Source organism: Drosophila arizonae, chromosome 5 (assembly GCF_054131065.1).
Source record: "Drosophila arizonae isolate 15081-1271.41 chromosome 5, UAZ_ARI_1.0, whole genome shotgun sequence".
NCBI classification, from domain to species: Eukaryota; Metazoa; Arthropoda; class Insecta; order Diptera; family Drosophilidae; genus Drosophila; species Drosophila arizonae.
The window spans coordinates 6,425,620-6,449,866 of NC_142925.1; the positions used below are offsets into that span (position 1 = coordinate 6,425,620).

Sequence of the window (24,247 nt, forward strand, 5' to 3'; positions counted from 1 at the left end):
TTTATAATTATGATGGTAAATATAAATATATAATAATAATAAAGTTTATTTATATATATTTTTTTTATTTATTATTCTTATTATATTATATTTTACTAATATATTAAAAGCAAATGTATATGTTTCTTACGCAGTTGTTTTTTGTTATTTTTATTTATTTTTTTTTATTATTATTATATATTTTATTTTATTGTTTTTTTTTTTAATTTTTTTTTTTTTTTTTTTTAAACTTTTTTAAGCAAATTTCTCTAGCCTCTAGGCTGTGTCCTCTCATTCCCATAATTTACTTGCCTAACATAAACTCTCGCACATATTTAATTAACCTGCCCAGAGCGTCGCTTCAGGCCCATAACAGAATATAGAATATGGAGGGAGTGCCTGTCCCCAGTGCTAGCCAAGAACGAAGAAAACAAAATCTGGAGAATATGCTGTCAAATTTTGAATAGCAAATGCAGAGGAGCTCATAATTTAGAGCTTGTAAAATGCTTCGAATTAATTTATGAGTGTTTCTCATTTGTGGAATGTTTTGCTTTAAGCATTAAACAATTGGAATGTAGCGGGTTCCCTCTCTCTCTCTCTCTCTCTCTCTCTCTCTCTCTCTCTCTCTCTCTCTCTTTCTCTCATTTCTCTTTTACCTTTACAATTACTGATTAAGGTATGCAAAAACAAATGTTTCGCTGCTGTCTGTTTGAGTAAAAATAAATTAAATTTAATGTTCGCACTGGCGCCGACAAAAACCACTTTGTAGCTGTCTGCAATGTTAATTGCGGGCGCAGCTGCCACACCACCCCCCCCCCCCCCCCCCCGTACCCCTCTGTTGGCTTTGTTTGGCTCACCTGCACAGTCTTTTTCCTCCCCTTGATTACATCGGGATCATTTGTAATGTGCGCCTCGATTAGCAGACGCAGCTTGTCGGTGACTTTGTTCTTGAATTTACTTAAATATGCCTCGTGGTCCTCGTTGTCCGGATCGATGGCCTCGCTGCTGGCGTTACCAGGCACACTACAACAACAACAATCACAATAATTATGTTTATGATAATGATAATTATGATAATAGCCATTAGTATTATGTGTCGCCGATTAGATTAATGAGCCCCCTGATGCCTGATTTCTTGGCCACTTACACTAGAGTCGTGTGATTATCCGTTGATAGGTTCATGGTCAGCTCATCCTTGATTTTACGCAATCGCTCGCCCGCCTCCACATCCCGGCCGCTACACTGGGCAGCACGTTCCCGGAACACGGCCAATATCTTCTCGCTCGAGTGGGCTGTGTGTGTGTGTGTGTGTGTGTGCATGTGGGACATTTGATTATTTATATGAATTTCTTGTTAACTGTTTCCGTTCACATTTACCCATTGCCTGCTGCACTTCCTGTTCGATTTGAGTGCGGCGCAGCAGCTGCACACGCCGCAGCAGATCTGCCTTTGTTGTTGCCGCCAGATGCTGCAGAGATCTGTCCAGCACTTGTCGCAGCTGTCGTGATTCGGCCAGCCACTCATCTGCGGTCAACGAGCTGTAAATTATGCAGACCGAGACAGATATATTTATATGTAAACAGAGGCAGACATTGATGTGCACTCGGGAAATAACAGGAAAATGCTGAGAAAGATATGTCCTGCTCTTATTATATGTGATATATAGACTATATTCTTTCTGTATGTTGCTTTTAGTTATAGAACTGTATATGTGCTGAACCTGCAAAACACAGTGAGTTGATATAGTCTACCTCTTAAACCTCTTCTTTCCCTCCTTTCTTTTCCTTTTCTCATCAATTTAAATTGATGATTTTGGGAATGATAACTCATAGACTTAAAAAAATAATAATGATAATGATAATTAAGCTACGGACAACCACAATAATTAACATATTTGTATTTAAGATAATGATAATTAACAAAAAAGAATATGATCATCATAAGACAATAATAATCGAGCAAATAATGATGCAATACAATTTTGACTATAAGAAAAATATATTCCAAATAACAGCACTTATGCAGAGTATCTCTTAGTCGGCACTCCCTAAGGGAACGTATTTTAATCAAATATCTCAATTTCTCCCAATTCTTAAACTAGTTTGAAGGGCCATTCAAGAGTCGTGGGCCAACAACAGCTGTTAGCCTTAATTGCCACATTTCTCCTTCATTTCCTGCTTCATTTAAAAGTTGTTCGCTCTCTTTCGTGACTTGGCTTAATTTATTCCGAAAGTCCACATTATATATTCAGCTAATCCCTTTTTGGATTTGATTGAATTGTCAATGCGAAGTTCTTTAATAATTTTGGATGTCAATATGTCACAGCACAATATATTTTATTCAATCCAAATCTTAAGTGTTTCCATTTCATAAAGTCTTACAAACTTAATCAAAAGCCAATCGTTAACTTTGAGCTAATAAATGTCAAGCGTGTCAATAGTAAATTGAGTTTCATTCTTTTAAACAACCATTTCAAATATCACAGACGGTTACACTCACTAAAGATAAATGTATATACTATATATATATGTGTGTGTGTGTTTGTATCGAACAGCTTGTCACGCTTTGTTGTGAGTGGCAATAAATGGTAAAGAACTAAGAATTTCATTAAGCACAATCATCGCCATCAGCATTCGAGCGACATGAGCGCAAATGAAAAGCCTTGAGCAGGATAAAGGATATGTGATATAAACGTGCCGCTGTCAAAGTGAGTGCCTCGCAGTGTGCTAAACATTTAGTTGCATATCCGCCGGCTAAGTGGAAGCTTAAGCACGTTGACTGAGAAGCAAAAGCAAACGAATTGACAACAAAAATGGTTTTAAACAGTAAATGGGAAACACTTAAGAAGACAGCAGTAAATGTGGACTGTAGCTAACAGCAGCTGCGAGTCAATAGAATGCTGACTAACAGTGCTGCGTTGATATTCTTTGGAGCTGAGAAGCTAGCGTTAACAGATCCTGTTAACTAACCATCGTGCTTTTGATGTGTGTGCTAGCGGCTGGAGCTAACAGACTCTGTTAGTCGGTGAACTAACTACACACAGCAGATCTATGTTACACTGTATAAATATGTCAGCTCTGCATTAAATATGCACTTTTTGTTAAGTTTTCAAGACTCCAAGCAAATCGCAATCGGAAATTAAATATACCGAATTTGTGTTGCAATTAACAAAACTTGAAGTCAACATGGAAAGTAATCAAACAGTAAACAGCCTACAAAAGTTATTGGGCTTAACAGACTTATGTTAACTTACAGCGCTCTTGTGAGCAGCGCTCGTACAACTGCAGCAGAGTGTTATAGCAGACAGCTTTCGGTTGAGTGCTTTTTATTGCTATTAAATAAAGCCATTTTGGCTTTCCGGCTAATTTGTGATTTAGCAATTCTAAATTAGCCTATAAATAATAAATCTGTTTTTAATCATAAACAGCCAAATCGCAGCTGTTATTTTCAAATAAATCCAGATAATCGTACCATAAAAATTATTTAAGCATATTTTTAGTACGCAAATTTTCACTCTAAGATAAATAAATTGCAACTTAATACCCTAGAAGTGCAATGCTGAGCCATGGCAAACGGTAAAACATTTATAAATAGAAAAAATTTAAATTTCCTTATAAATGTATTTTTTGCTATTAATTCGAAGAATTTGCATGCAATCGCTTTGTAGTTGCTTGGCAATTGGCTAATGCAGCTAGCTGTTGACATTTAGCATAATTGGAAGTCATATAACGTGCGCCACGCCCACAAAAAAGGCGCAGCCCTTGTTAGCTTACGAAATTGTGTAAACATTTGCGTGCACTGTGTAAGCAGCTGCAATTGAGTTGGCTAACAAGAGCTCAAGGCAATTTGCAGAAGTCGTACGACTTACCAATAGTCCCGTTTGAGTACGTGTTGCTGCTTGGGTTTGCTGGCAACTGTATACCAGCGCGCCAACAACTCTTTGTCTGGCGCTGTCACCTGCTCCGCGGCCAGCAGCGCTGCATAGATGTCTGCGTCGATGTGCGTGGGCAGCGGCGGGCGTCCAATGCCGTCGCCAATCAGGGCCAAGAAGAAAACGCTTTTCGAGTGGGCATGGCAAGTGTCGATCTCGTGCAGATAGTCGGCCAGCATATACGGATCACGGTCCAGCTGTGTCACCTCCAGGGCGCCGGTGCCAAAGTGCATGTCCACGATTTCCAGCTGCATGAAGTAGAAAAACTCTTGAGCAATGTTAAATGTGCAAGGCAGGAAGCTAACAGAGCTACGGCGATTGCTGTTAAGATTCTAAAGGAATTTACTCTGCTATGATAATTATACTTTCTGTTAAATACATTTGCTGTACACTTTACATTATGTTAACCCACCTCGATTTGACGATCGTCGTAGAGCGTTTGCAGTTCGGGTCCGACCAGCTCGAGCAGCATGCGTCGCTCCTGATAGAATTCCTGCTTCAGGCTGGCGACGTAGATTTTGATGAGCAGCGGCTTGGGTAGGCGTGTCTGGGCGGTGGTGACGCCTCGCAGCGCATTGAGTACGCTCTCGTCGATGGGCGCTGCCATTTTGGTTGGACAAATGCTTCAAGCCAACACGACGGGGCAACGAAAACAAAAAACAAACAGTTTGTTGACAACTCTCTCTCTCTCTCTCTCTCTTTCTCTCTATCTCCCTCTTTAGCCTTATTTATGGTTTATAGGCGTGTGTGCGAGAAATAGCTCGATGTGCGTATGTGTGTGTGCGTGTATGCGTATGTCTGTTGCCCTGTTTATTTAACTTGGCCAAAATCAAGTGGCAACGGCGTCGTCGTCGTTGTTGTTGTTGTTGTTGCCCTCGCGGCAGCTAACAGCAGCGCAAAGCTTTGGCACATGTTCAACATCAATTCGCATGCATGCTGTATCTATAGCTGCACATTTGTATCTATATAGTATCTGTATATGTATCAGTATATGTGTGTGCGTATCTATGTGTGTGTGTGGTAGATGGCACAGGAACTGTGTGTTTGCATTGCCTGCCAGCAGCTCGCCGCCAGCATTTGCCCCGTGTGCATCGCGATCCGCGTGGCAAAGTTTGAACTCTTTTTACGTCCTCCTCGTTCTACACGTCCTCCTCGTCCTGCTTGTCGTTGCCTGCGAGACCCAAATTGAAAAGCGTAAATGTATTTATGGCATTGGCGAAAATTTATGTAAAAAATAAAGGAAGCGCACAAAAATGTTCAGCAAATAAATAGAAAAGTTTTCACAAAGTTTTTCTGGTGCGAATCGCTGTTTTATGATCAGCGAGCTGACACGAGCTGTGGCATGTGTTAACAGTTCACTGCATTTCTCGTAGATTGAGCCAAATTCAAACTAAAAACTAAAAACTTGTTTGCCAAACTGCTCCAACAACAAGCAACAACAACAACAAAATCAACTTAAATCGCATTGCGCAAATCATTCGACAATAATTTGTCGCTCACCATTTATATACTCTAAAGCTCTAAAGTTCTTTCGGAACTAGGTCAAATGAAAAACTAATTGAGTAGATGAAATTCAATCACATAATTTACGAAAATCCATTTAGATTAGTTGGCTTTTAGCTTCAATTTGAGTTTAGCTTGATGGCTTAATTTTTAGCTGGCAAAGTAATCTATAAGTAAATTAACATATTTAGCTTTCAGAAAAGTTGGCTTTTGTTAAATATTTAGTATGCTTTAACAGAAGGCAGTTAAGCAATAAAGTTCTGCCTCTATTGATTCACGCTTGAGTAAGTCTTTAAACAGTGAAACAGCTCTGCCCTCTGTTAAGCAGGCAGATATGCGTCTATTGAGTACTTCTTTGTTTCTGTTAAATAGGCAGATCAGCCTCTGTTAAGCAAGCAGCTCTATACCTGCTAAGTAGACAGATCTGATTCTACTGAGTAGGCTTCTCTGTTTCTGTTAAATAGACAAATTGTGCCTCTGTTACGCAGGCACTTCTGGCCTCTGCTAGGCAGGCAGCTCTGTATATGTTAAGCAGACAGATCAGCCTGCATTGAGTAGGCTTCTCTGCCTCTGTTAAGCAAGCAGCTCTATACCTGTTAAGTAGACAGATCTGATTCTACTGAGTAGGCTTTTCTGCTTCTGTTAAATAGACAGATCTGCCTCTGTTCAGCAAGCACTTCTGGCCTCTGTTAGGCAGGCAGCCAACTTTCTGTTAACTGCCCAGCCTTTATATGTACGTCAAATTTATTATTATTCTCTCGCAGCACACCCACTCACACACACACACACATATACTCAGAGAAAAAATGCGAAATAAATTATGAATATAGCTGCAATTAATTCATTAATCAAACATAAGAGCTCTTTGTATCGACCACACATTAATTTGTATTTTAATTAGCGCAGGTAAATACAAAAGTTAAAGTATATAAATTAAAAACATTTCACTTTTTTACAAAGCAATGTGTTGTGTTGTTTGTTTAACCTTCCGCTAAATGAAATGTTAATAAATTTGTGGATTTTCAAAGGCGTCTGCAATAAATGAAATCAGTGTAGTTCTTATGTGTTGTTCGTAGCTCAACGCGTTTGGGGCATTAATGGAGTGAGCAGGACATGGGCGCATGGTCTTTGGGCCAGGGCTTAAAGCACAGCCAGTCAACGGTCTAATGAAGACTCGATGGCGAGTTCTTTGGCTAACAAAATCGATTGCAATTAATTCCGCTTCAATGAGTTGGCTAAATTGCTCGTTTGAGTATTGGCCAGGACGCAGCTAAACAGCAGCCAGGCTCAAAGGCTGCCACAGAGATGTGTACATAAATAAATAAATAAAAAAAATATATATGTATGTATGTGTGCAGATATCTTAATGAAAGGTGCGAAGGCAACGCGTACTGCAATTACCAAAGCGACCTTGCAATGACAGCACACTTCACTAAGCAACCCAAACCCAGCCCCTATGGAAACCCGAATCCCAGGAAAATCCCCATCCCAATCCCCAATGCCTCCTCTTAAGTCAATAAATATTTAATGGTCAAACAAATTGCGTCTAATGAGCGCTGGCTGTGAATGTAGGCAGCTGCTTTCATTTTCCAAATCAGATTTGTATACTGACTGCCAAAAGTAAACGCACACCCACACACACACAGGCAGATAGATGGGGCTAACTGAGCTATTGCAATAGACAATTACCTAGGCCATAATGAAAGCGATCCGCATGCCGATTAACCCCATTATTAGTCAATTTCCTGCACACAGCGAACACTCGGCTCCATCAGCTGGCGCAGGCACAGACGACAGTGGGTGCTGGAAATTAATGTCCACACTAGCTCTAACATATGGCCCAAGGCAAACACACAGAAAGAGATAGAGAGAGAGAGAAAGAGAGAGAGAGTGCCGCTGTCCTTATCAGTGAGCAGCCTGGCCACTGGCCGGTGTCAAATGACTTCCATTAGGCGGGGCCAAGCATTTAGCCCGCCCGCCCCCCGACCGACTATCTATTATCTGTGGGCGTGACAGTGAGTTGGCATATTTAAGCGTTGCTTAAGTTTCATATATTTGTTATTAAATATTTACCAAGCAGCCAACGCAGCCTTGCAACAGTCTTGCACAAGCTTTGAGCCGTGTTGCATCGACCCCATTCGACCAACAGCCTTGCCCTCAATGTGGCCAACAAGCCTAAGGCGGCAGCATAATTGAGGTCACAATTTGTTGCATTAAACACGGGCAATGACACTATTGTGCACTACAATTCTCCGATAGTTATTAAGTGCTTTACGCTCGACTGCTGCCCTGGAATTGCAGAGGCACGTGCCGGAGCTTACGCAAAGTTTGTAAGATCTCTTAGAGGTTGCTAACGGAATTGTAAATTGAATACCGTAAGCATATATTTTAGCTATATATTTTTTATGATCTGGGGCAAAGAAGTTTTATTAATTTGGTAATATATAATAATGACATATAAGACATTTCTATTAATTAGAACAGCATTTTTCACTTTATTATACCTACTATGGCAGGCAACTATAGCTATTTCCAGGAGCATACGAGAAGCTGATGGGAAGGTATAATTTTGCACTAAGCAATATTTGTCTTCTTATTGGTCAAGTAATATAATAGCAGAGTTTAGTCGATCTAGTTATATGCATCTCTATGTTTATTCTCCCCTAGGTTCTTTAGTCCACCTGTTCTTTCCCACGTTCGTCTACTCGTCTGTCCGCCTATCCGCCTATCCGTCAGTTCATCCGTCCGTTCATCGCCCTCTTTCGTCTATCTATCCATCCGCCCATCTTTCTATCTATCCGTCCGTCTGTCCGTCTATCCGTCTATCCGTCCATCAGTCCGTCTGTTCATACGTTCGTCCATCCATTTATCCAGCCCGCCGTGCACTCTCCTCCATCCGTCCGTCTATACTTCCGTTCATTCATCCGTCCCTTCATCCTTTCGTCTGCCTATACGTTCATCTGTCCGCCCATCCGTCCGTTCGTCTTTATACACTCATCAATCTCATAAGCCATAAAAGCAAGAAGCTTGATATTTTAAATATATATTTATACCTATACCATGCAAGGGCTTAACATTCAGTTTATTCGTTAGCTCATCTCATAACTGATAATAATCGATGATTTTGATTTAATTTTTCCAGTGTTGGTTAAATACCAGAAAAACTACCTAGTTATATGAAATTTATTATGTGGCTTCGTGAGATCAATAATCATGATTTATAATTTATAATTTTGTTTACCTGGACTACAAAGAGCCATATGAAGTGCATGAAGTATGAGTGCCAGTATTATTTATCATGAATGTATTACTCGCTATTAATGCAATTATACTTTCTTCTACCTTAGCAAGTCTTTTTTCAATAAATATACAGCATTATGTATACGCTTAAATAAAAGTATTAAATTATCATAAGCATCCCTAAGAAATCAAAACATTTATTTCTCTCTTCTCTCCTATAAGCTTTAATTTTAAATTTTAATTTCCATCTTATTATCCGAACGACCCAAATCTCTGCTCTTAAATAACCCTAAAATCTTAGGAGTGAGTGTATAGTATATAACCTTAAAGGATATACCCGATAATATACAATATATTAACAATTCCTTGCTTTAATAATGCAACCCAGGCCCTTTTTGGCCAAAAAAAAAAATCTATTAAATGAAAAAGAGCTGATTAAGCGCACATAAAACTAAATACAGCACTTAAAATGCCACATTTAAGGCTTTCATTATATCTGTGCGTGTGTGTGTGCGCGCCTCTCTCTGTGTCTGTATTGGTGTTGCTTTAAGTGTTGCTCTGATTGGCAAAAGTTACACAGTCATAACTTTTGGGGCCCCCGGGCGAGTCGGAGAATCGGGCACAGCTACAGAGCTTAAATCAGGCAAAAGCCAAGTGATTTAGGCTTCTTTCTTCATATTGTATAACCAAGCGAAAAGGCCATAGGATGTGGGGGGGGGGGGGGGCGTGGCATGGTTGGCGAGAAGGAGGCGCAACCGAAAATAAAATATTGGTTGTGACGCGCTACGCATAAATAAATTAATGGTAATAAGTCAAAGGCCGCAACAGGCTGGCAACAGTGAAGCGAGAGACGTGAAGCAGGTGGTGCGAGTGGTGCGGCAAAACACAAACATACACAAAGAACAGGATGAGCCCAAATGGCAAACAGCAAGCAGACGGAAAAAAAGACGCTGCCGGGTGGGCGGTAGGCAGCGGGGCGTGGTTGTGCTAAGTAATGGTCGAAAGCGAAAAAGAACGCAAATTCAGCAAATAAACAATGTGGCAAACATTTTAGACGCGCTGGCAAACAACAACAGCAGCGGCAACAACAACAACAACAACAACAAGTGGAACGTGGAACATGCAACGTATGTGCCCGGCACTCTCATTCCGATTGCGTGGCATTAATATTAAATGCGTCGCAGCGCACGTGTGTGTGCGTGTCTGTGTTACACACACTAGCAGACACACACACACACACACACACACATATGTACTCATACGCACACATACTAGTCGCTTAGCTGCTCATTTTTCTTATAAATATTTAAGCCAAATTCCGACATACAAAATTAGAGCAGTTGCTATTCATTTGCACTCGCTGCCCCTGCAACTGTTACGTCGGCCTCTATTTAGCTACCCACCTTCCCACACCCTCTCTCCACCTCTAATACAAACAAGTTTCTCGGGCCTTATGGCCTGCATTTATATGCCAAGGCAGCAGAAACTTCTGCACCGACTTTGTTGTCTTAAAATTGCCGAAGAGTCTACCCACTACGCTCCCCGCCTCACGCCCCAGCAAGTATGCCACAAATTTATTTTGCGTGCTTTCAGGTACCCTCTGAATATGAGAGTAAATTTTTCTAGGTGTATGTTGAGCGAATTTGGTCTTAGAAGGCATGGCGTACGATAAAAAAAAATCGCTTTCTAACTTCTAACATATAGAAAAAAAAACTCGCTTAAAAAGCCTCTCTAAATTAATTAAATAAAATGTGTTGAAAATGCATAATATTAATATACAGGCTCTTCAGTTCATAATATAAATAAATAAAAAAAAATTATTAATATACATATATTTTATAATTTCATTTTTTATATAAAAATATATAATATAAAAGAAAGGTTCTCTGCTTTATTATAATAATAAAAACAATTTTAATTATGACAAATTAATAATAATGAAAAAAAATAATTAAACAATAAAAGAAAGGTTCTCTACTTTATTATAATAATAAAAAATAAAATATTTAAATATTAAAAAAAAAAATTCCCCTCAGTCTCACCATATTTTCCCTTTCTCTTACTATTCCTTTGATCTCTCTGCTCTACATTAAAATATAATCCTCTCCCATCCACAACGCTCTCTCTCGCTCGATAATTCACTCTGTTTTCCTTGCGCTTTAGCTTGACCATTCTTCTTCTTTCATCGTCTTTCAATGTTCCCTCTCTCTCCCAGGCAATCCCTAGCTGCTTCCAGTTCTGTTCTTCGGTTGACTTCTCATTTTATCTTATTTTCCACTTATGCTAAATTTTATATGCTCTCAATCCATTTAACCTTTCTTATTTCAAAACTAATAATCGTGATAAATCAATATATACAAATAAATTTCATCAATATTAAGTATACGCACTGTTAAGCATTCGATTTATTTACCTCACACAAATTGCATAAAAAACTTGGCATAATCTGCAAATTTATTCAACCTTAAACACTTTCTAAACATCCAAGAGATGTCTATGCCTTGGCCAACATACAGGATGTCCTTCAGTCAAGCAGCGCTTAGCTTCACTCTGCTAACTTATTTATATTTTATTATTATTATTTTTTTACGCCCCAGACACTGAGCGAAAATAGCAACAAGCACCGAAAAAGAAAAGAAAGAATGAAAGGAATAAATAAATTCAGAACACAGCTGAGACTAACAAACGCAACAGCCACAGAGACTGAAACAGAAAGCGGAGCAGCACCGAGAGCTGATTTGGGCCATGGTCTCGTATTGTCGAGGCCCCTGGATAGACATAGGGCAGGGCGTACAGTTCCAGTTTTTTTCGCACTCATTGAAATAAAAGTTTATGCCGGCCATCGGGCCAGACGTGGCTGTGACCAGGGGCCTCTCTCCCCCTCTCTATCTCTCTCTCCCCCTCACTGGCTGTCGCTTCCTCTAGCAGTTGATAAATACAAAATGAGCTGTGGCTGTAACTGCTGAAAGTTTTGCTGCCGCTGTCGACCTAAATTGATTTTTTGATACTTTGTTTTTTTTTTTTTTTTTTTTTCATTTCTTTCCGTTTGGACCTTTAGATGATGCGTGAAAATTGAGCAATTTGATGCTTTAACTGCGGCTCGCTGCCCATTACCATCGGCTGTGACTGTGACTGTGACTGTGTGGCCATAATCAGCCAGGAGCTCGACCCGGCACGAGCTGGCCAATTTGCATGCGCGACAAGTGCAACAATTTTGCAGCACTGATTTATGTTCAACATGGCGTATGTGTTTGGGTGTGCGTGTGTGTGTGTGTGCGTGTGTGTGTGTGCTCTTATTGATTGACTCAAATGGAATGCACAACTGCTGACTGGCTGCCCGGGCAACACCCGAGGCAGTTATCAAGCTAATTTCGACAGCTGACCTTTTTCGTATTGTTAAGCCAACAGCAGCAGCAGCAGCAGCAGCAGCTGTAACTGAATGTCTAAACAGTGAAATATCAAGAAATAAAGGAAAAAGGGCCGCAATTTGAACCTTGACGGCTTGTCACATCAATACGAACACACACATACACTCGCACAATTATGGAGAAAGCCTTTGACCTGACTCGGCTTGCCCTGGCTTGGCATTCGTTTGATTGTGAGCAGACTTTTAATTTCAGGCTACCGAATCCTCGACATGCCTTTGACAATCTTTTTTGCTCTTCTTTAGCGTGTCTTACCTGAGGCTGAAGCGGCTGAAGCACACATTTACTCATGCACGGCAGGCAGTAGCAAGAACAACAACAACAATGAGCACAAAATGCAAATAAAAGTGAAAAAGAAAGTGGGCGTGGAATTTGAGCACAGAATGACTATAATACACCCTAGAGAGAGACAGAGAGCTTTTACGGCGAGACTCATAATCATTTATAAATATTTATAAGAGCGAGCTGCTGTAGTTGCTGTTCCTATTCATTTTCGATATGGCCTCTGTTAGTGGGATCTATAATTATGCTGACTTCTTTTGTATAGCTGAAAGAGGTTGTGTATAATATTTCTGATTTGCTTCGTTCAATAATAATAATAATAGATGTCTAAATATACGCAGCTCGGAATCTTGCATACATTTTCCATAAATAGCATTTATACTACTACAGTCGAGTCTCAATATTTTTTACCCTGATAAATCGAAAAAAATAAATCTATCTCCTTGAAAAAAATTATTTTTCGATAATTATCGATACTTTGAATTTTTGTGTAAATGGAAAAAAACTGATCTCCTTGCCATTTCGAACTATAGGGAATCGACGGTATATACAATTATATACCTTATTTATAAACTAGATCATATAGTATCCCCTACACTATCATATCATATCATATCTGCTATCTTCTATCTCCCATCTCCAATCTCCTATCTCATATCTCCTATCTCCTATCTCCTATCTCCTATCTCCTATCTCCTATCTCATATCTCCTATCTCCTATCTCCTATCTCCTATCTCCTATCTCCTATCTCCTATCTCCTATCTCCTATCTCCTATCTCCAATCTCCTATCTCCTATCTCCAATCCCCTATCTCCTGTCTCCCATCTCCCTTCTCCCATCTTCTATCTACTATACCCCATCATCTTTCCCTTATCTCCCATCTAGTATCCTCGATCTACACCTGTTGCATCTGCCTTTACAGGGTATGCGCTGCCTCATTTTCTGTGCGTTGCCCACATTTGCACAACTTTATTAAAACCATTTCTTTCGCATTTCTTTCGTGTTTAGCGCATTTCTGTCGTATACAAAAGGAATATAAAGGAAACAAAAAAGTAAAATGAAAAAAGAAAAACATTTTCAAGTGTGTCTTTCATTTTTGTGTCATTCTTTGTTTTTGGGACGGCAAGCGGCTTTTCGAGCTGCTGCTGCTGCTGCTGCCATTGCTGCAAAAGTAAATACAACTTGCACAAGCAGCTCACGCAATTCATGCTCGACTACATTCAGGCCAGGACTCGTGACTTGGTCTAAATTCAAACAGCAGCAAAATAAGCGAGCGAGCGTGCGAGCGAGTGAGTAAAGAGAGAGGGAGAGGGAGAGAAGATGGGGAGTGAAGAGTGAAGATGGCCTGCAAGCAAAAATGCCGCATAAATCAAAATGTGCTGGCGGCCTAGCTACCCGCCAGCGCTTTGTTTGCCAGTAAAGCCTTTCACACACACACACACCCGCTACACACCCACACACACATACACATACATCGCTTGGCAAATTCGATTTTATGCCATTGTCACGTAAAATGTTCTTCACCAAATTTCATGTCAATGAATTTTGTCGCATTTACAAATTTTCCAGCAATAGCAACAAAAAAGAGAGCAAGATAATGTATATATATACATATATATTTAACTGATTGTAAATACCGCTTGGCATTGCAAATAGAAAATTTGTTGCGCTATTTGTGCTTTATTAGCATAAAAGTCAAGAGCTGGCTGAAAGGACTGCTCAGTTGTATTTATTTATTTATGTTTTCTTTTTAATTGTTTGGGATTGAAAGTAAACACAAGAAAGGTGCACGAGCATATATATGTATGTGTGTATGTGTATGTGTATTTATGCCATGTTTATTTAGCTGCTCAATTGGCAACGCTGCCTGGGCAAATCAATCAAAGCGCTCGCTCGCTCGCAATCACAGTTAAATGTGCTTTGGGAAGTCATGTCAACCTGCAGAGCAACGCGTAATTGCAAATATGATAAGCGGCTTTCAAATTAATGATGCGTGCTACGTGCACACACACACACACACACACACACACACCTACACAAAGAGAGAGTGAGAGAGGGAGTGACTCGACTCGACTCAACTCGACCACAGAAATCACATACAACAAATCATTTTCATTTTTATTTTCATTTGCAGCGAACATGAGGCGTCTGCTTCAATTATGGGCCAAAGTTTCTTCCCTTTTTGCTGGCTACAACAACAACAAACAACAACAGACAACAACAACCAGTTGCTACGATAACAGCAGCAGCAGCAAACGTGTATGGGACTCGCTGCTGCTGCTCCTGTTGCTGCTGTTATCGCTGGGGGATTAAAAATTATTGATTACCCCAAAAGTGTTTCCCTCCCTGTCTCCCTCTCTCGCTCTGCACACAACCGTAAATCAATTTGATTGAGTTATGTATATTCGCTGGGGTTATCCCAGCTGATTAGCTGCCGTCGAGCACAGCACACAAATCAGGCTACCCATAAACAAGTTAATAATATTCATGATTTAGCGATAAATGAATGAATTAGTCAAATTACAAAATAAATTAGAATTTATTAATTATTTATTGTTGTTATTTAATCGGCATAAGTTTCTGCTGCCAGACCCAAAACAAGTGATAAGGGCAAAGCTTTGAGTGCCTTGATGAGATGCCAGTTTTTAACTATCTTTATATTACTCTTTAAGGTTTTTCCAATTTTCCGATTCTATAAATTGAAAATGGGAAATTAAGGTAAATGGTTTTCTTAAAACTATGTAACATGCAGATGGAGGCGTGGCAGACACCATAAAGAATATATATTCTCGATCAAGGCGAGGAGCTGAGTCGATTTAGCCCTGCCTGTTCGTATGTATGCGTTCATATCGATCATATCGATCTCTGAAGATATAAGAGCTAGAGACTTACAAATTTTTTCCTAGGTCCGTCTATATCACTCGCATATCGATTTTCTTTTAAAAAATTGATAACTCTTCCCGTTATTTTTTATCGATTAAAAACCTTATCGAAAATCATTTATAAAATTATATCTCTTACATCTTTGGAGTTTGTTAGATAAAATATTAGTTCCTTGATGAGTGCAGAGAATCTCGTAGTCGAGTATGCTATTTCTACTCTCAGTTATATGACAATGCGAATTTCTACTGAAGCGAAACTATACTATATCATAAGAGTCAACATAATAACTTTTTAAAAGCCATTTACGCTTCCTTGTACTACACACACATACATACACGCACACACTCATCCTTTATAACAAGGTGTGCTCCCTCAGGTGTGTTCTTTGGTCAGCAAAAGTTGTTGCTTCAGTCTTTGTAACTGAATTAAATTAGTTGTGCTATAAGTTGTAACCGTAGTTTATTAGCCAATTATGAGTAATTGATATATTATATATGAGTACTTGAAAACTTTAAATCAACTTTAAATTGTTTTGCAACATTTTACAATTTAATTTGTAAGCTTTGAAAGGAACAGAGCATATGGGTAAGACTTGTTATGCAGTCGTGTGCTCATTTCTTTTTCTGCTCATTCATTCAGGTTGCTCTCTCATTAATTTTCTCAACTCTCTCTCTCTCTCTCTCTCTCTCTCTATCTATATCTGCCTTGAGTACATACAGAAATCAATCATTATTGCTTGAGCCAGCCCCTCCAGCTTATAAACTATTCACATTTGGTGAAGACGCCGACTGGAAGCATAGCTGGCAGGGCAGCTGATCAATTTTTTATAAGAGTAAACGCCATGATTCATAGAGCAATTAGAGTTAGGGAATTGAAATGGAAACCCAAAGCGTTTATGCCGGAGCCAGTTACAAATGTCATGGCTGTAAAGCTATACCCAAAGGGAACGGCTACAGCTGAAATTTGGCAAGTAAGATATTGTTGGCTTGCTCCATGGACTGGCAGTAAAACCGCCCATCGTGGGCGTGGCAAGTCAACATATACGTATATAAACATGCGACTAAGTTTTGTCTGAGTTTTATAGATGGATAACTCGGCTGAGCTCAGCTATAGCTAGACCTGTTCATGCTATAATCCTAATATACGGAAGTAGCGTATTACCGCAGTCAGCTATGCCCGACTCACAACATATTTACAGTGTTTCACTTGATGTAAATTCTTTGAAAAATTGGCCAAGCAGGCAAAGACAAACAAACTTGGCAAACATGGAACGCAGATTAATATTAATAAGTAGAGTATGACAGCTCATATTAAAGTAAGCTGAAATGTTAGCTTTAAATGATATGTTCCACATATAAAAGTATAATATGTTTCCATAATGGGTCTGGCTGGGATGAACTGGGCTCAAGGCAGTCGCATAAAGCAAAAGCCACGCAAAGCCTCCCCAAAGACAGCTGCTGAGACTATTTGGTTCAAGGAAAGAAATTTAATATAAGCAAAGCATTTATATATATATACATATATGCATGGCAGCGTATTTATATAAGAAAAAAATATATATATGTATGTGTATATGTATATATGTGAAGGCTGCAAGAGTCTGTAAGAGGCTGCAATTAAGCACGCAAAAAGTCTCTTGGCCAAATTGTTTGCCAAGTCATAAAATAATTTTGTGGCAAGCGGCAACTTCTTGCAGGCGCCAAGTGCAGACAAAGTTCAAAAATGCCTCATGTGGCAAGGCAAGACAGAGAGAGAGAGAGAGAGAGCGAGAGAGAGATAGTAAGAGTGCAAAAAGAGAGAGAGATAGAGAGAGAGATAAGACTTTTTGTGGTCTTTCGAGCTGTAAAGAAATTTGCACTTTTCATTAGACGCATTAAGCGGCAACAACTTTTCCAAATCAATTTTCAAGCTTTCAAATATCAATAAAAATATCACAAAAACAAAGTAGAAGGAGTGAAAGAGAACCGAAACAAAGGATGCAGTCAATAAAAATGGCATATTCGAAGTTGTTCCTCAAAAAGGCAAAAATCGAAATAGAAAGCCAAAACGAAAAATGAAAAATGTGGCATAAACACAAAACTGAGTTGTCCTGCCTGCCATATCCTGCTATCCCCTGTGAGTCAATTTACCTCTATAGGTTTGCTGCATCAAAGAAAAAGTGGTTTACTCGTGCACATACTTCTCTCACTAACTGTGTCTCTGCCTTTTGCCTCTTGCCTCTTAAGTCTTGCAGCAGCTTCATTTTTGAAATTCCCATTACGTTTTGCCCAGTTGCATATGCCACACACACACACACACAACAGCTGCACATATCTAAGGCTACAGTATTCGGCCATGCCCTCTTTTAAAGGCTGCCTCACATTTCTGTCTTTTCCCGTTATTTTCTTCTTTTTTGGTTTGCCCTATGCCTGGGCGTGTGGCGCATAGCTCTGCAGCCGAAGTGCCAACATTCATTAAATGGCTATAAAATGGCGCAGATTGCGCAACAGCAATAGCCACAACAACAACAACAACAACACCGACAACAATAACCAATAACTAACTACATGTTATGGACAGCGAACGCAGTAAACGCGACGCCCAAAAGCATGCAACAGTTTATTTATGAAGCAGCACGGCAAACCTGCAGCAGTGCGAAAGAGATGGACTGCTGAATGTGATGACTGGGGCTGGAGAGGAGCAGCACGGGTGGCATCACATTTCCTTGGAGCCATAAAAATCGCACAGCACGCAATTTGGCATAGTGCAACGCATAAACTGCTCTGTTTCTGTTGGTATTTCATCGCCGTTCCCATTTTCATTTTTTCTTCACTGTGGTTTGATTTAACTTTTGAAATTATTAAAGAAGTACATAAATAAAATTTATATATTTATACATATATATATATAAAAGACAATCTTAAAGAGTGCAGATGCAAAAATAAAACTTAAAAAGTCATTGAAATGACTTGGGCTTAATTAGCTTTTACTAAGTAAATGATTAAAAGTTGAATTGAAAAGTTGAAGAGCGAAAGTTTTAACAGCAAGCTGTTAACATAATTATATGTATATGCATTTAAATGGGATTCTGTTAAGCAAAAGCAGAGTTTATATATACATAAAATGTATTTCACATTTTTGTTATTGCAAGATAGTTTTGTAATAACTATTAAAATCATTTCAAATATATTTTATATTTTTATTTTATTGGCATGAAATAATAAAATGTGTTTAACATGTGTAACTTTAATAAAATTTTACAACTTTTTATATAACATTTTCATTATTCTATATAAAATTTTTATATACTTTTTACATCTTTTAGCATTACTCCTATGAAATTTAAATATATTTTCTAAAAATTCGCTTTATTAATTTACTGCAATTTTTTAATGTTTGTAATATTTTTAAAGGCAGACAATAAACATATACATATTTTATTATGCAGCTTCTATCGTGCAGCACATAAAATTTTTTGTGTACCTCTTCAGCGTCTGTTAACTTTTATGCGTTATGTTAGCCTTATTTAGACTTTATGTTAGCTTACATTCATGACGCTTATGACTAACATTGCCTGCCTAACCTAAGCAGCTCTTAAAATTTTAAGATTCGATTACCTTAACATTATGCTGTTAATGAAATGCTAAGGTAATAGAATCTTAAATGACTGTTCATGGCTGTTAACTTGCCCAACTCAAGCGTAGAGCAAAACCTAGCCAGCTGTTGCTAATGTTCAATAAATGCAACAAGAGTGCTTAACTGTTTCAGAACTTTCCAGATATTTAAATTGGAATTAAGGTAAAAACTTTTTTGTGTCTCAAATAATTTAATTAAAACTTTTTGCTTGTGCTAGAAAACTGTGAATAATTGTATATTATTAGGTAACTTGTTAAAAGTGGGAATTGAATAGTAAATACTTATCAAATTGCTAAGTAATTAGGAGATTACGTATAGAGGGAGTGGAGATATTATTTCACATGTAAACAATTAATTTATAAATAACATTTCAAGTAATTTTGCACTCGATTTAAGGGAAAAGTCGCTTGACTAGAGCGGGCATTTCCTCGAAATTTTTAGAACCAATTAAGACTTTCAGGTTTCAATGTTAATTACCAAATCAAATATTAATTCGCTGCATCAACTGCTCTACCCCAATTAAATGCCTCTACCAAAACAACCAAAAAACTTGACAATGATAGCTAACTGACATCTGACACACATCCCAAGAGTCGTCAATGAAAACTTTGAAAGTTGAGCTCCTGCTAGACCCAGCTAACACTATTCCTTCCAACTAACATTTCTGCCGACTGACGATTCATTCTCTGACTGAACAACATCTCAATTCTATTGTCCAAACCACAAAATGTTTAATTTGTTGAATCTGCTCTCTGTTTGACAGATGGATAAAGATCACAACAAGCGATACTAGACAGTGCTTCAATTTTCCCGCATAAAGTTTCAGAAGTTCACAAAACAAAGGCACTCGAAACTTAGTTATCTCACTGATAGTTGCTTTTCATTAAAACATTATGCCAGTTGTTGTTTTTGCCTAATAAACACAAGTCGAGTCAGCAGCAAAAGGCTTAAATAAGAAGAAGCCTTAGAAATAAAAGGGAAATGGAATATATTTGTTAGAGAAAGGAATGAATGAGATTTCAAGTAGACAATAAAGAGTAAATAAATTTGTATAGACTTAAACTTGAACATTTTTGCTATACATAGAGCTAAAAATCAGAGAAATCATATTCTCACAGAAGAACCTTGGAACCATAGACATGAGTTTATGATAGGAAGAGAGAGAAAGAAAGAGAGAACGAAAGATAAAGAAAAAGAGATAGTGACGAGAGAGAGAGAGTTAGAGATAGGGAAGGAGGGAGGAAGAGACAGATAGAGAGACAGAAAGTGAGACAGAGAAATAGAGATAGAGATAGATAAAGAGAGAGAGACAGATAGAGAAAGTAAAAAAGCATATAACAGGGAATATAGAGGGAGGAAGAGTGAATATTCTGGACATGAAAAACTTTCCGAAAATTGATTTTGACTCATCTGAGATGAACAAAAATTGAAAAAGAGCAAATTTCTACAACTTTTAACATCTGGAACAGAACTGAGAACTCATGCAACTCAAATAGAAAAAGATTCCTTGAAAAATACTTTTTTTAGAAATCTCCAAGAAAAGCTTTAAACATGAACAACTCATATATGACTTAAAATAGAAATTAAAAACACTTGCAGTGAAAAACCTCTAAAAATAAGACACTACAAAAATAATATCAATAATAATAAACACATATAAAGCTGACAAAATGTTATGTTCCATAAAAACTTGAGCTGCACAAGAAGTTTTTGATTTAATGCTTCAATGGCTAATAAATTGCCGAAGTGTGGCGAAACTTGCATAGAAAACTTCTGTGTGACCCAGTTGAAAGTTTGCGTGTGACTCGACTGCTGCGACACTATCTATGATTGTTGTTGTTACTGTAGTTGTTGTTGTTGTTGTTATAATAATAATTATTGTTGTTGCCGTTGCTGTTGCTGTTTGCAGCTGTCTTTGGCTGAGCGCAGTTGATATTTAATTAAAATTGCGGCGCACAAACGAAGTAAACTAATTTCAAGACAAGTGCATAAAACAAGGCAACATTTACATATGTGTGAGTGTGTGTGTTGTGTATGTATGTGTTTTCTTTCTTCCATGCTATGTCTGGCTTACAACGTCATCGTCTTGGCAAATGTTAATAATGAGAACGTTGTGCAAATATTTAAAAATCATGAAATATTTGATTGCGCGACGGCTGATAAGAGCAGACGCAGTGAGAGAGCGAGAGAGAGAGAGAGAGTCTGAGTGAAAATATGGCCCAAAATGTTGGCTAATTTTCTATTGCTGCTAAATAAACAAATACAAAATGAAATGAAATCTGTGAGCTCATTTGAAGCCCTGGCCTGGACTGTCTGTCACGCCCAGCACGCATGTAATTGCGGCTCACACACACACACACACACACACACACACACACACACACACACACACACACACACAGATGCTGCTAATTTAAGCGCGTGACAAAATATATGCAATGACACGCCCACGCCCAACCGACTACGCCCCTCGCATACAGACGTCCACGATTTGTTTATACGCGCTGTCAGCATTTGTTCATAATTTTTATTCCATCAACTTTACCCTTTACTTGGCCACGCCTCCCTCTACTGTTGCCACCTCCCTGCTTATAGAATATATTACAGATTTTATTTTTACTATTTGAGGTTGCCGCAACGGCTGCCATAATTCATTTAGAGAAAGAGAGAGTGAGAGAGAGAGAGCGTGAAATATTTTAGCCCTGACTAAAAGCTGAGTGAGTGTGAGTGGGTGTGTGTGTGAGTGCAGGTGAGTGTGTGTGAGTGCAGGTGTCCTCGTCCGTGTGTGTGACATTGTTATGAGTTGTGGCAGCGGGTGCTGCCGCTGCTGCTGCCGCTGCTGCTGCTGCTGTGGCTGTTGTCTAATGGCGTTGCCTTTTATTAAGTGGTTCGAGTGTTGATTTATAGCACTTTGCAGCGTTCTGTTTAGCCCGTCTAAACCGCAGTCACGCCCCCAAACGCCCACATGTCGCGTTGAAGGACACTCAGCAGCAGCAGCAGCAACAACAGAGGCAGCCTGTGCGTGGGTCTGCCTCTGTCTACCTTTATATTTTAACTTTATGCGCGCATTTCGTGATGTGAGTGCGAGTGTGTGTAGATAAATGCTTTAAAGCGCATTACTCATACGCCATGTGAGCCGCAGACGCACACACACACACACACACACACACACAAAACAGACGAATAGAGAGGCCACACTTCACTTAATTGGTGTATCCCAAAAGCAATTTGATTACGCGAGAAAGATGCAGAGACAGAGAGCGCGAGGGAGAGAGAGAGAGGAGAGGGGAAGCGCAGAGTGGATCACATTATGTTGGGTTATTAGAATAAATTGCTTGCCAGGCAAGCATATGCCTAAGGCTTTATAATAAATGAAATATGAAAAAAAAAAAAATCGAAACTGAGTAGAAAATTAAATAAAATTATATTTGTAAAGTAATAAAAAAGTGTATATTAAATTTAAATGTATAAGAAATATTTTTATCATTTAAAATATATTTTAAGCATTTTATTTAAATTTATATTAAAAAAAAAAAAACAAAAAAAACTGTCTCCGTCAATCTTTATGTCCCTTTCTCTATCAGTCCCTCTCGCTCTGTCTGTCTGTCTCTCTCTCTCTCTCTCTCTCTCTCTGTCACACTCTCTATCTTTCCCTTTCGCTTTGTCTGTGTCTCTCTCTCTCTCTCTTCCTCTCTTTCTCTCTCTCTCTCTCTCTCTCTGTCACTCTCTCTCTCTCTCTCTCTGTCACTCACTCTCTCTCTCTCTTACCCTCTCTCTATCTGTCTAGCTCGCCCTCACCAGTTCAGGAACCACCCCAACTCGGCTCTTCAATTTTCACACATCAATCGTTCACAACTTTTACCCAATATATTATACCTTTTATCCCTCTAGCTATCATTTAACAGCAATTTAATTGTGTATTGAAGTTCAAATTATTTTATTTAACTATTTATATAAGATCTATTGTTTACATGCATTCCCATTGAAATACGCTAACATTAAATTAATATTAATGAAGCTCATTCAATGATCTATCTACTATGCAAACTGTATTGCGCTACACCAAAATAAGCATCTTAATTGAGCTTCAAGTTCGTATAGCTATATAAAGATGTAGCTGAGCTCAATCAGCTTGAGCTTTCAATTGTTATTTGTGAATATCATTAGAGACTTATTGACATCCAGCTTCATATAATCTATGACAAGATTTGCTGCATTCTATGTAAGTGAATTCGTTCCCAGACAGACTTGTCAGTAATATTTATGTATATATTGATACTATTCATACTTTTATATATATATTTATTTGTGTATTTAGTGAAAACTAATAATTTCAACTTGTATTTCGATTATAAATCAATATTTATTTTTACTTTTTAACATATGCCAATTAGTTGCCTTGGTTTGCCTATTTATCTGTCTGTCTGTCTGTCTGCTTGTTTGTCTATTCTGTCTGTCTGTTTGTCCGTTCGTTTGTTTGTTTGTTTGTGTGAAAATCACACACAATATCTAAGCGTTTTCCACTTCAAATGCGAGTACGGCCAATACATTCCCCATTTCCCTTTGCGTCTGTTTACGCTGATCTAAAGCACGGATGCAATAAAATTATTACCGCCTAAAACACAAGCAATTACAAATGGAAAACTGGGAAAAGTGCGGAGCTGGGGAAATAGAAAGAAGAAAAGCCAGCCAAGGCCAAGAGTTATAGTTTGACTGGGGAAAAACTAGGGAAAAACCATATGTTGAGCGCGCAGCTGAATGACTCAGCTGCACTAAATGCTCAATAAAAGATTTATAGTTTCAATGAATATTCAACTTGAGTGTGTTAAGCAACGGCAAGACAAGAATTGCTCAAAAATGAATGACTATGTGAGATTTAAGCAACAAGCAACAATAGCAACAACAACAATAGCAACAAAATCAGAAAAGAAAATAAAAATGCTCGCACTTTGCATTTGCTGCTCAGAGCGAATGTGCGTGCGTGTGTGTGTGTGTGTGTGCGTGTGTGTGTGTGTGTGCAGCATTGAAAATTGCGAATGCAAATATAAACAAGTATTCAATGTTTACAGAGCTCAGAGACAGACAGAGCAACGGCTATAGCAACAGCGTAAAGCGCACAGCGTAGAAAACACAAAATTACGCATACGCCAAGGCGGCCCATGGAATAAATACTGCAAATATTTTTACTAATTCTCGGCACACACATGCACACACCCCAACACATATATACCCTAATTGAGGCGTAGCAGTCAGCAATTATAGCAGCTTATGGCAGTATTTTATTAACATTTATCAATTTGCCTAAATAGTTGGGAATTTGTTGCTATTTGCTTTTGCACTTCAGCTTGATTCAAATTAATTAGGAAATATTTTGCTTCAATTCTATTG

The 24,247-nt window shown here is 38.5% G+C and overlaps 1 protein-coding gene across 11 annotated transcripts in view; it reads right to left on the reverse strand.

Annotated features, from left to right (window-relative positions):
* The window catches only part of LOC108615683 (protein qui-1), a 61,233-nt gene that overhangs the window by 25,293 nt on the left and 11,693 nt on the right, over positions 1 to 24,247 (reverse strand). For all 11 annotated transcript variants that reach the window (XM_089469986.1, XM_089469984.1, XM_089469982.1 and 8 more), the window contains 5 exons: positions 4,323 to 5,081; positions 3,848 to 4,158; positions 1,357 to 1,517; positions 1,127 to 1,271; positions 837 to 1,002 (listed from right to left, as the gene is read on the reverse strand). In XM_089469986.1, the coding sequence (XP_089326112.1) occupies positions 837 to 1,002; positions 1,127 to 1,271; positions 1,357 to 1,517; positions 3,848 to 4,158; positions 4,323 to 4,517 (978 nt within the window). In that variant the 5' untranslated portion in view covers positions 4,518 to 5,081. The remainder of the gene's footprint in view (positions 1 to 836; positions 1,003 to 1,126; positions 1,272 to 1,356; positions 1,518 to 3,847; positions 4,159 to 4,322; positions 5,082 to 24,247) is intronic.